This window comes from Macrobrachium nipponense, chromosome 14 (assembly GCF_015104395.2).
Source record: "Macrobrachium nipponense isolate FS-2020 chromosome 14, ASM1510439v2, whole genome shotgun sequence".
In the NCBI taxonomy this organism is placed as follows: Eukaryota; Metazoa; Arthropoda; class Malacostraca; order Decapoda; family Palaemonidae; genus Macrobrachium; species Macrobrachium nipponense.
The window spans coordinates 59,245,385-59,259,428 of NC_087207.1; the positions used below are offsets into that span (position 1 = coordinate 59,245,385).

At 38.1% G+C, this 14,044-nt stretch overlaps 1 protein-coding gene across 1 annotated transcript in view; it reads right to left on the reverse strand.

Annotated features, from left to right (window-relative positions):
• The window catches only part of LOC135226545 (F-box only protein 32-like), a 51,663-nt gene extending 38,166 nt beyond the window's left edge, over window positions 1-13,497 (reverse strand). Inside the window, exon 1 of the mRNA XM_064266201.1 lies at window positions 13,267-13,497. Coding sequence (XP_064122271.1) covers window positions 13,267-13,382 — 116 coding nt within the window. The 5' untranslated portion in view covers window positions 13,383-13,497. The remainder of the gene's footprint in view (window positions 1-13,266) is intronic.
• Between the last annotated feature and the right edge of the window lie 547 nt (window positions 13,498-14,044).

Genomic DNA, 14,044 nt, shown 5'->3' on the forward strand with positions numbered 1-14,044 from the left:
ACTTGCTCCAAAACTATATAGCACAGGCAGCCGGGAGGTGGGGGGAGAGGTTGTTCCGTTCCCGGCCGATGCTGCTAACCGACCGAAAATCGGCAATAACAGCACTAAAAAATTTAATCAAACAGCAATTATAATAATAATAATACCCCACAAACTCACCGCCCTTATTATCATCATCATCATCGACACAAACGTCCCAATTACGATTGAACTCGCATTACCTTTTCATCAAATCATCTCCAATTAAGGCCAGGTAAGCAAGCAAGCAAGCAAGCAACATCCTCTGGCATATATTCCTTTCAGCGCGTTCTTTAAAAAAAAAACCGGGAAGCACAAGCAAGCAATAACACCGCTAATGAAATTGCAATCCTCAAGATCCGTTTATTCGATAATAATCGCCTTTATGAACGTTTAATTAGGCGCTCGATTAATTTTTCTGCTCTTCTCAGATTTCTTTAAATTCCTATTTTCGCTTACTCGGGGAGTAAGCTTACAAACTACATTGTTGTTGTTGAGGGGGTAGGAAAGGTCTGAAAAGGTCTGAGTTGAGTTGAGTTGCATATAGAATTTAGGCCAAAGGCCAAGCACTGGGACTTATGAGGTCATTCAGTGCTGAAATGTAAAATTGACAGTAGAAGGAGGAAAACCTCCCAACTGCACTATGAATCAAGTGTTAGGAGAGGGAGGAAAGTAAGACGGAGAAAAGGAATATGAAAGGAGGTACAGTAAAAAGAACGAAAGTGGTTGCAGTTAGGGGCCGAAGGGACGCTGCAAAGAAGCTCACGTAATGCCTGCAGTACACCGCATGAGGGCCACTGACGGCACTAACCCTCCCGTTGAGTTGAAGATACAGGATTTTTAGGATAGGATACTTATGATTTATCCAGGAGAACGAAAATGTAAAAAAATGAATAATGCGCATAATAAAGAGTACAGGAAAAACTATTTCTAATAATATATATCGTATTTTTGTCTCCATTTTCGTTGGTGAAACAACGGGCTATTTGACCGTAGATTTTAGCACGTTTAAATTTATGTGATGCACTGAATTTAGAGGCTATATTTCTGTTAAATTACTTCGCGTTTCCACTTATGACCGAGAATATATGAACGTGTTTAATTTGTGTCCATTTTATTTGGTCCTTGTTGTCTGCACGAGTGGCACTAATGATGAGTATTAATTACAAAGTCCACTTCACCTTAAGATAGGAATATAATGTTTGCAACTTATGCGTCAGTGGGAAATCTTGCATGCGTCCCGCGTAAGCTGGTGGTCAGATTACGCCTATTTTTACGGGTATGGGCTCTGTCAGTCTGTTTTATATAATACGTACTTTAAATTTTCACGCTTGGGTATTCTATTGCTTGAATCTCTCTCTCTAATAAATTATTATCATTATTATTTTTTAAATATTCACGTTGGGTACTCTATCCCTTGGAGGACTCTCTCTCTCTCTCTCTCTCTCTCTCTCTCTCTCTCTCTCTCTCTCTCTCTCTCTCTCTCGTAAATAAATAAATAAATGACTCGCTGTTCCAAGTCAAAGGATCTGATCTAACAACTATATATATATATATATATATATAGTATATATATATATATATATATATATATATATATATATATATAAACACAGAAGCAAAGAAAAAGTTACAAACCTTTGGTAGCAGGAGGGAAACACGTTAAAAGTACGAACGATGGAACACAGACCTTGCACCTTTTCAAAATTGATTGCCTTGTTTGTTAGAAATTTAAATGAATTACTCCCCCTGAAGGCAAAAGAGATAACCTATAATAATAATAATAATAATAATAATAATAATAATAATAATAATAATAATAATATATATGTTTTTGTTTTATTTCAGCTCGGGGCCATATACATTGAGTATACAAAATACAGACAGTAACATACACAATCTAGATACATGAGACACGATAAAATAGAAAAAGAAAATGAATAATGTACTACCGAAAAGCCAAAAGCGAATGTAAAGATGAAGAGTAGATAGAAATAATGATAGAAATAATGAAAGAGGGTGAAGTATGGGTGTGGATGCCTGTCATATGCCATTTGTATCCATTATCGTGTTTCACTTGTGTCCACATTCATATGTCACTTGTATCCACATTCCTATTCCCAAGTGAAACGTGGGACTGGATACAAGAGAAGTGGGAATCAAGATACAAGTGAAACAGGAATGTGGATACAAGTGAAATTTGAATAAGGATACAAGTGAAGTGTGTGTAGATCTAGATAAAAGTGAAATAGGATCGTGGATACCAGTGAAATATGAATGTGGATACAAATGAAATATGGATGTGAATACTAGTGAAATATGGATGTGGATACAAGTGAAATATGAATAAGGATACAAGTGAAGTGTGTGTAGATCTAGATACAATAGAAATAGGATTGTGGATACCAGTGAAATATGAATGTGGATACAAATGAAATATGGACGTGGATACAAGTGAAATATGAATGTGGATACAAGTGAAATTTGAATAAGGATACAAGTGAAGTGTGTGTAGGTCTAGATACAAGCGAAATTGGATTGTGGATACCAGTGAAATATGAATGTGGATGCAAATGAAATATGAATGTGAATAAAAGTGAAGTATGAATGTGGATACAACTGAAATGTGGGTGGGGGCACAAAAGAATAGTGGTTACAAAGAAACCGTTAATACATGCGGCATTATGGATGCAAGTGAACACTAAAACGCAGGGCAAAAGGGGGATACAGTAAAAAAAAACGGGCGAAACGTTCAAGTCCAAAAACCTCGTACGAAATTAACTGGGGCAAAAAAAAAAAAAAAAAAAAAAAAAAAAAAAAAAAAAAAATAAAAAAAAAAAAACACAAAAAAAAAAAAAACGAAGGAAACATTTCTAACGGAGAATGAAAAAAAAAAAAAAAGAGAGAATGAATAAAGAAAATGGACCGAAGCCATTGGCGTGGAAGAACATGTGGGGAGAAAAAAAATACAAAAGTAAGTGAAGACGGTGTACACAGGGATGGAAATGGAGGCAGCTGTTTTGAGAGCAAATAAAGAATGGAGGAGCCAAGACTGTATTATGTGCACCAGACGTAATATACATACACACGCAAACACTTACACATTTGTGTGTTCTTTATACGTATGTGTATATATATATATATATATATAATATATATATATATATATATATATATATATATATATATATAGTATACATAAAGGGTTGCCTACGTAATGTCATTGTGCTGAAATAGATATACATAAACCTATACAACTGATTCGTTTATCAAGACAGATATAACAGACGGACGCCATAAGAACAAGAGACAGTGACATTAAGCGTTAATTAACAAAACATCACCGGAGAAAAGAGAACTAAAGTCCATATCATGATTATTCCAATGCTCCTTCATACCGGTGCGTGGGAAGCAAAAAAAAATTTAAAAAAATTAAAAAATAGCATGAATCGTAACAAAGAATTAGGTCAGAGTCGTGGGGGAGAGGGGAGGGAGGGAAGCAGACATTATCTCATTCGCGGATGCTCGAAAGAAGAAGAAGAAGAAGAAGAAGAAGAAGAAAGTCATCAAAACTGTGTGGAGACTTGGACCATGAAGGTAACTGCAACAATATCTTACGGTTCGTGTTTTTTTTTTTACATTAACGGAAGTGATCCATTTTAAAAAATGTTACCCGCAACTTCATGAGATTTAGGCACGTATCGACAGAGAGAGAGAGAGAGAGAGAGAGAGAGAGAGAGAGAGAGAGAGAGAGAGAGAGAGAGAGAGCATCAACAAGAGTGTACCTTTTGAAGTTATGCTAAAATCAATGAAAATACACCTTCCTCTGCACCTTGCACAATTAGCAAAACCTTTAGATACCAAACAGAGAGAGAGAGAGAGAGAGAGAGAGAGAGAGAGAGAGAGAGAGAGAGAGAGATGAAAACCTCTGATTCCAGCTTTACAGCAAACAATGGGGCATCATGCAACTTCAAAAAATGTGGCATTCTATTCCAGGCTAAAATTCGTGGCCTGTATCATCACAATGCAAGCCACGTAGCCATCAATTAACATTAGCACCCGGGAACTATGCTCCCCATTACGTCTTCCACAAATTCCTCATTTCCCCCAACAGGACTCTTTAACCCCAAATCCTAATTCCATCTCCATCCCTCGTCTCAGCCTCCTCCTCCTCCTCCTACTCCAACAAAACACGAACTCTACTCCTACACATGGTATTGATCTCGTCGGCCAGCTGATCGTCGTCATGGCAACGATAACGCGCCCCATTGATTGGTGGATTTCCCCCCAGAGGTACTCTGATTGGCGACTCAAGGCCAGGGGCGGGGCTTCGCTCAGCTGGGCTGATGGGAATACATATGGGTGCCCACGTCCGAACCAGGGCTGCCGAAGTGTGGAAATGACGTCACTAATACGGCTTATCTTGTCCACATTGTGATTAGGTGTGGAATGGTGGAATCCACACATAAAAATTTCCACGCTTTTTACTTAAAAAGCGTATGCTAGTTAAAATCTAATAATAAATTATGAAAATTGTTTACTATTCTATTTTATAAGTCTCACACACAAATATCCATAAAAATAAATAATTAATTTTATCCTTTTTATTTGTGGATGCGTTTGGATGTTTATCAGATGCATAACGCTGACCGTTGATTCATGTGCAAACCAATACCTAGAAATAAGCTAGATCTTGACCGTACGAACTGGCTGGCTCCAGCGCCAACCAACCTCAGTTACCTATCAAAATTATTTTCAATATGGTTCTCAACAAAATCTATTTATTTCTTTTTCATAATACTAGAGAGTATTCTTAATTTGCTAGTTTTGATGGTATATTTTCTTGAAAATTTTGTGAAATGTATGCATACATTTATACTGCCATTTGGTAGCAAATTATTTTTCAGCGACGCACTTTACAGCTTTACAATACACATTGCAATTTTTGCATGTGAAAATGATTAATGTGCCTGTATAATCAGTTTGGTTATTCTACAACTACAGTGACATAAACTTTTGAAAAGAACGGGCTTTAATGATTTCATAACTGTAATTCGTATAACGTAAGACCTTAGCAAAAATCATAGGCCTAGTTTATCAGTATAGATGATAGCGCTCATGATTTCGTTGTCAGTTGATATTGCCATAAATGAATGACTATGAGTATAACAACGATAAAGTGATAAATTGTATAATGCAGTGGTAATTAAATCCTCATGTAAAATTAAATGGTACAGTACATTAGCCAAGGTCCAGGATTCGTTGCCAGTTTACTTTACTCTAAAAAATAAGACATCATTTGCAGCTTCAATTCTTCATGAAAGTTATTGTAATTATGCAATTGCAATGATACAGTACAGCGATAATTATTTTTAAAAGTTCACTTGCGAGCATATAACCAACAGTATTAGTTTGGCCCAACATATAGGTCTAGTCATTTATATATGGCAATAATGCCGGATTGATCATCATAAAATTTATCGTTATATTTCATTACGATAGGTGTTGTAAAACACCTATGTTACTTTTTTCATCGTCAAATCAAATAAGTTTCATTGCAGTTTTTCATCATCATATTAAAAGAGTACCGACTGTTGTTGAGAAGTTTTGCTTCTTTTACCCTCTCATAAAAAAAAAAAACAATAAAAATCTAACTAAATGTTTAAACAATATAAGCTAAAAAACAAAACGGAAAGGGTCATGTCTATCCTTATTTATCAGTTAAAAAAAAAAAAAAAAAAAAAAAAAAGCTACTGATTGGGAATTCATACTGCTAAGTTTTGACCACTGACAGATCATGTTAAACAAACTTTACATTCCTCAGTTCGATAAAGTCGAATATATAGCATAACTGGCAACTGTCTGAGGACCGAGTGTGGATTTCCTTAGTGTGGAAATCTGGCAGCCCTGGTCCGAACGGAGTTTAGTTGTACTCGACTCGCAATGTAAGAGATGGGTCGCCACATATCACCACCGCTAGATTTTCAATAAGAAAAGGTCACGGAGTCGTAGAAAGAACATTCTTTCTCGAGAAAATCAGCAATCAGGGGTGGTTGGACAGACAGAAAAGGGACGAGCGGCAGATTTCTTTTTACAAATAATTAACCCCTCTTCTTATGGAATAAACACGTGTGTATGTATATATAGATATATATATATATATACACACGTCAGCAACTGAATAAAGTACTTAGAAAGGACTAAAGAATTGTCCTTCCCCTCGCATCAAATTGATATATAGATATATATATATATATATATATATATATATATATATATATAGTATATATATTCAACGCACAAACTTCACACCTAACACATAACGTATGTCGACCCACTTACACACTACGCCACTCACCTGTGTCGCTCATACACGCTCACACCTCCTGTATGTCATGGACTCTCCACGGAACACCACTGCTATACGCCCTCTGGCCAGAATTCTCTTAAATCTATATATATATATATATATATATATATATATATATAATACATACACAAGCACATATATATATGAAACACGACCAAACATATTTTCATCTATACATGTTAAAAGATTAAAGGCTCCCTATCTTTGGCTTGTCGTTTCGCTTCTATGATCACAAATTACTGGGGATCACCCTTCTCTCCTACGCGTATTTTTACTATATCCTTCTATTCACATCCATAAAAAGTATAACGGCTTTAGTTTGAGACACGTAACAAGTACCTTCAGTAAGATATTACCGATAAATGTTATTATACCAGAACAAGGCATGATCCAACCATCAGCTTTCTCGGGACGCGTGCTAAAATCTATGGGCAAATAGGGCGTTGCTTCACCAACAAAAATTTAAATTAATATGATTTATTTTATCAGAAATAATTTTTCTGTACTGTTTAAAATGTAAAATATTTATATCTTAAATTTCCATTCTGATACGCAGACCATAAATATCCTATCTAAAATTCCTGTATCTTTTTTTTCAGACCCTTTAAGGCTTTTCCATAGGCTTTCCTACTGACCCCCACCCCCCAAACAAGAAGAAGAAGAACAACAACAACAAAGGAGTTTTGTAGGCTTACTCCCTGAGTTAGCGAAAACTTTACAATGCAGACACTAAACCCTCAACTGATTAATGTAATACCTGCATCCTGACTATCGGTCCAGCTTTTTCACAATGACAAATGTTATACATAGCCAAAAAATAAATAAATGATTTCTTTATCTGAAAAGGTTATTCAGCAAAAAAAAAATAAATAAATAAATAAAAACCTGCGACAAATACACCAAGAAAATATTCGACCGAACCAATAAATGATGTTCTTAAAAATAAGCTTTTATGGGTTTTCCTGTGCACAAGCCAGGCAATTAATTATCCACCCATGGGAAAGCACCGCTGGCTTTAGTGTAGTAGATCCCGTCCTTAATTTCAAAATTCTGTCTCATTCAATTACATTCAGCTCTACGCTCCCATCATGCCCGGCCCATTAAACTGCTGGACCAGGTCGCTGACTTATTTTCAACTTCTTTGTGATAAGTATGTGACAGGTATCCGACAAGCCAAAGGTTTGTTCCTCAATGCTGGTCGCTGAATTGTTTTTAATCTGTCTGTGATATGTATGCGATAGGTATCCGACAAGCCATAGGTTTGCTCCCAACTGCTGGTCACAGACTTGTTTTCAACCTGTTTGTGATATGCATGCAACAGGTTTCCCACAAGCCATAGATTTGTTCATAACTGCTGGTCGCTGACTTTTTTTCAACCTGTTTGTGATATGTATTTGATAGGTTTCTGATAAGGCATAGATTTGAAATTCCCCACTAACAGTCACTGAATTGTTTTCAACCTGTTTGTGATATCTATGCAACAGGTTTCCCACAAACCATAGATTTGTTCCCTACTGCTGGTCGCTGACTTTTCAACCTGTTTGTGATATGTATGCAACAGGTTTCCCACAAGCCATAGATTTGTTTCCCACTGCTGGTCGCTGACTTTTCAACCTGTTTGTGATTTGTATCCAACAGGTTTCTAACAAGCCATAGATTTGTTTCCCACTGCTGGTCGCTGACTTGTTTATAATCTGTTTGTGACATGTATGCGACAGGTTTCCCACAAGCCATAGATTTGAAGTTCCCCACTAACGGTCGCTGACTTGTTTTCCTGTTTTAAAAAGTTGAAAACAAGTCAGTGACCAGCAGTTGAGAACAAATCTATGGCTTGTGGGAGACCTGTCGCATACAAATCACAATCAGGTTGGAAACAATTCAGCGACTGTTTGTGGGGAACTTCAAATGTATGTTTTGTCAAAAAATCTATCGCATACATATCACAAGTAGGTTGAAAACAAGTCAGCGACCGACAGTGGAGAACAAATCTTTAGCTTGTCGGAAACCTATCTCATACATATCACATACAAGTTGAAAACAACCTTTTTAGATTTTTGTGCCTGTGTCCTGGCGTAGTAGCGAACGCATACCGTACGTTATCTTTAAGCCTAAGGATGGATGGCAAGTAGGCTTCGCAAGCGGTGAGAGTAGGGGTGGGGTAGTTGCGTGCATATTAGGTCAATAACTATCTAGTGACTAGAACACACTTGTATGCAAACATAGAGATAAGTATTCGCGTGAACCCAATATTATCTTTTATCAGCCGGAACACAAGCTTCAGGTCAATTCCTATCCTTCCAGATGACAAGACAGACGTAACCGCCATATACACAATGTCTATCCCTCACACAACAATAATTACGAACATTTACAGAAACGCCGATCGGAATTACATTACAAAATCTTCAAAGACATGACAGCGAGTAGGTCTAGAAACGCCGTGACCTACTTTGAGACAGCAACGCTATAAAACATCGGGGAAGATAGGCCTAAAAATAGGCTGATTTAGCCTGCCATTCACGTAGGGGGGACACCAGCACAGCACACACCCTTCGACTTAGCGATGTACGGACGGGGGTGGGGGGGGGGGGGAGGGGTGGGGGGGGGGGGGGGGGGGGAAAGAGGTTTGGGGTGTGTGGCGTCGGACGGAATGAATGTTGGGGGAGGGGAGGGAAATATGCCTCACTGGATAGGAAAGTAGGTCGCTGCTAAAACTGCTACATCTCCTCCCCTCCAACCCCCTGCCACTTCCCATCTTTCCCCTTCCAGATTCTCTCGACGTACCCAGAGATATCCAGAGGACCAGAACCTGGAGAAAGCAAACATGAGCCCCTCGGTCTATGAATGTTTCAGCACCAGGTATGTCGTCAAGTAAAAACTCGCATTTTGTATACTGGATAACGTCCCTTACGGGTTATCATAATAAACGAATAATAACGGACACAGGGAGAGATTGTCACAGACACTCACTTTTATTTAACAGTAATCATCTCATGTAAAAATAATTAGTTATCATCATTTTCAACATAATCTGATCGTCAGCTCTGATGTCCCAGAAATCACTATTTCTTCCTACAAAAATAATCAATCGCATGTTATAAATATTTACAGAGCCTTATCAGCAACATCATAAAAACTATTATTATTATAATGCTGATCACATTTTAATTATGTGAGGCTAATATGCCCTTCCAAAGAACCATTGGATTTCCATCCAATCTCGTGGGATTACTTTGTACGCGTCTGGTTTCAAATGATTAATTTTGTGGCAGAGAGAGAGAGAGAGAGAGAGAGAGAGAGAGAGAGCGTACTTTAGTACTTCGTATATGGTAAACGCTACTTATATAGTATTTACTGAGAGAGAGAGAGAGAGAGAGAGAGAGAGAGAGAGAGAGAGAGAGAGAGAGAGAGAGAGAGAGAGAGAGCTGTACTTCAGTGACTTCGTATAGGGTAAACGCTACTTATGAAGTATCAAACTTACACTTCAAAATCTCCAACTTATATACATGGAAAGCAAGATTTTACTAAGTAGTACAAAACAACATTTCAAAATTGAAAACATCTAATATGTTCAAAATCCTCTCGATAACTCTGACTGCAATTGTTTGTTTGTATGGTGATTTTACGTTGCATGGGACCAGTGGTTATTCAGCAACGGGACCAACGCCTTCAGGTGACTTCCGAACCAAGTCGAGAGTGAACTTCTATCACCAGAAATACACATCTCTTACACCTCAATGGAATGCCAGAGAATCGAACTCGACACAACCGAGGTGGCAGGCCAAGACCATACCGATAACGCCACTGAGGCGCTCTCGACTGCAATTGAAACAAAACATGGAGTTAATTTTGAGATAACACTACACCGGTCTGATCTGCAGGCCAGAGATGGCACTAAGCGCCCCTGGAATATAGGCCTAGAGCCGTGTAACCGTCACAGAAGTTCTGAAAGGTAATTAGGCTACTCAATCACACTGGAACATCACATTATGGGAAATTATTTAATAATACTCCTCCATATTCTACTGATAATTCTACAGTAAAACTGACACAGAACTTACCAGTTACGTAATACAGACATATTGGAAGGTAAAATATCAAGTTGGCTTGGACAAGCATGCAAGCTGTCTCGTATCACTTTTTAACAAACACGCACCAACGCGCGCATTCACACACCAACACACAAATCCATGCATATGTTTACTCCGTGAAAATCAGCAATCATACGATATACATCAGACCTCGGAATTCTCTTCCTAACCCTGGTTTCTTTCTTAACTCTTATAAATTTGTTTCCCGAATTAGAGAGGCATTTTTTACCGCCTACTTCGTGGTTTATTTTTTCCCTCCTTTCTTCTTCCTTCCTTTATTCTTTTCCTATTTTTTTCGGATCGGGACAATAAAAGGGCATTGGGTTGCTCGTCTCAGTAGGCCTAACTTAGAGAGAGAGAGAGAGATGCGTAGAGAGGAGACGAGAGAGAGTTGGAGAGAGAGAGAGAGACGAGAGATGATAGAGAGAGAGAGGGAGGAGGGAGAAGAGGAGGGGGGGAACGAAGGAGAGGAGGAGGAAGAGAGGGAGGAAAGGAATGACGAGAGAGAGAGAGAGAGAGAGAAATTCGTTCTGTCAAACACCTTCAACGAAAAGTTAAATGTTCAGGAAGTCTTTTTGTCAAATTTGGTCTCCCAGCATCGATCAGAATACCCACCTCATCGCCTCCCAGACGCTTCCCCCTCCCAACTCCACCCCTATGTTGAATGTTCCAGACACTAGGAAAACATTTACTTGTGGATATTTGAAGTTTGCAAGAAAGATTCTTCCTTAATGGCCTGCCATGTCATCATGCTTTTCTCGAAAATATCAGTATTTTAATGTAAACGACATTATTGTTGTTATTATTATTATTATTATTATTATTAGGACAAGTTTACACTAAAAAGAATGTCACATGTGAAAACTACAGTAAACAGACCTAAGAGATTCTATAATAAAAAAAAATAAGTAAAATGTATCTCATTCATTCTTTCCCTTTGTTATTTCAAAAATACTATTCCGTTCGGCAAAGACTTGCAACGTCTCAGCAAGGTCTCACAGAATGCTTCTTGCGAGTTTAGTGATTATTTTTTTAAATACGGCGTCCCATTAGTAATAAAATAAACATTAATCCTATCACTAATAAAATAAACAATGATAGTATCAAGATTATTCTTTATGCTAAATTAACTTCGTAAGACTATAATTATGCATCAATTTAACTCACTCGGCAGTGGACTAAATCCACACGACTCCTCCCTCCAGCAGCAACCCCATTAAATGTCAATCCTTTCGGCGTCTGCTTCTCCTCTGGGGTGTTTACAAATTCTATTAAAGGCTATTTGCGTACCTGTTCAGACCCTTCCCTTAACCAGGGGTTAATTAAGACTTTTGTGCTGGAGAGAGAGAGAGAGAGAGAGAGAGAGAGAGAGAGAGAGAGAGAGAGAGAGAGAGAGAGAGAGAGAGAGAGAGAGAGGCTATTCAACGACTGTTGTTTCCATCTAGCACAATAATCATCTTTCTCCATGAACAACGACTTGTATTCGTTAGTATCCGGAGGGCGCCAGTGTTTTGGGACTCGCTAATAATCATTATATTCGCGAGTGTTTTGTTTAGGGTCCTGGTTTGATCTTCAGCTCGTATTTGTGGGTTCGATTAATCACTGCACGCTAGTTTCTTAAGGCATAACAGCCCACCCCCCCTCCCCTCTCTCTCCCTCTTTATATGTAAGTATGCACACACACACACACACACACACACACACACACACACATATATATATATATATATATATATATATATATATATATATATTATATATATATAGTCACTTATACAGTCGTGACTTCTTATAGGTACAAACACTGAGCAGTAAACACCCCATATTATTTATTTCATTTTACCTCTGGTTCAACTCAAGTCCAACAGAATATTATTGATAATTACATCCCTTTGCTTGTAGGTTATTCCAGTTGTGAAATAAATCTGACATGGAGTGTTTGTGGAATTATATATATACTATAGTATTTTATAATTATAGAATAAATACCCTTGACGTACATCACAATGATCCCCGATGTCGACTTAATCAAATATCGTCCTTTAAAATTTCTTACTCTATTTTAAGGAAAACGCAATTATTAGAAATACCAGTAATTCTCGTAACTTTATTACGCTAGACAGCAACACCAGGCAAGATTTCAGAGAGAGAGAGAGAAGAGAGAGAGAGAGAGAGAGAGAGAGAGAGAGAGAGAGAGAGAGAGAGGAGTCGTCATTGTGCACCATGTTGCTACTCTGCATATCAATAACAGATGTTTGCACCTTTGAGGGGAAACTAATCATCTAAGCCAAGAAAATAAACACAAACACTAGAATAGAAACATTAATTACTGATCACTCCTTTGGCTCCCTCGCGACAAGGCAATGACAATCGCACAAGCAACGAAGAGGCGTAATTAAGAAGAAAACAAACATCAAAAGACAAATTCCCTTCTTCATCTGCTTTGCACTTTTGCGCAGACCCCCTCCACCCAAGAGCATGTTTTCCTTGTCCCTCCGTCGCCCAACCCCCTCCCCCTCCCCCACCACCACCATATACACAAACCCAGCTGATCGCTCTCAAACAAAGAGCGAGACTGGTTCAAGACCGAGGCGCACCAATTGGCAACGACGTTAATATCGACGAAAAGACAATTTACTCCAGCATTGTCAACCACGGGGGTTACCAGTTCCCGATACTTCACGATCACAGCTACACCACAAAGGTTATTACAAGTTGCATTATGCATGGAGAGAAGAACTAACTCATCGAAATACAGCGAAGACTGGTGTCTATTTTTCTACTCACTTCTCATCTCCCTCGGGAATCGGGCTCACACACGCCACCTTTTCTTTTTCCCAACTGTCTCCAATCTTTACCCATTTGTCCCCAGGGTCCCTCCAGTCTTTGGAGAAGATAGGCATGATAGAGGACGCGCACAGAGATTACACACATACAGTGCGTATAAACTGACGTCTCTCACTGCTCAAACACGACTGATTGGGCGAGATTATTATCCCTGGTATCCACCTGTGTTGCTCGCAGTTGCGTCTGGCAATTACTAGCATGTGTGGAGATTCTCGTTTTATTGACTATACTTCAGCGTACTTCATTATTCATCTGGATTTCTTATATAAATATCACCCGCTTCAATAGCTTTATATTTTATACAACATTTTGCTTTTGAAAATATACACAGTAAAATAACAATGTTTGTTTATCTTCTGACTGAGACACTATACTAAAACCAAGGTAGGCGGAGCCTGAGGACGAAGTGAGAAGGCCACAGCACAGAAGTAGAGGGACCCAAATATTTAGGTATCAAGACGCAACGTTAGCAAATTACTGTACACTTCATTCATGATAAATGACAAAAATTGCGCTTTATTACAAAATATTGTTGATATACTATGTTCTGCCGAAATTCATGAAGAGAAACTTTTTATAAGGAAATACTGCTGGTTTCTAGGGAAAACTACGCATATACTAACATTTAATAAGTATTTGCTATACATTGAGGAACTGACCTGTTATATATATATATATATATATATATATATATATTATATATATTAGTATAATCAAC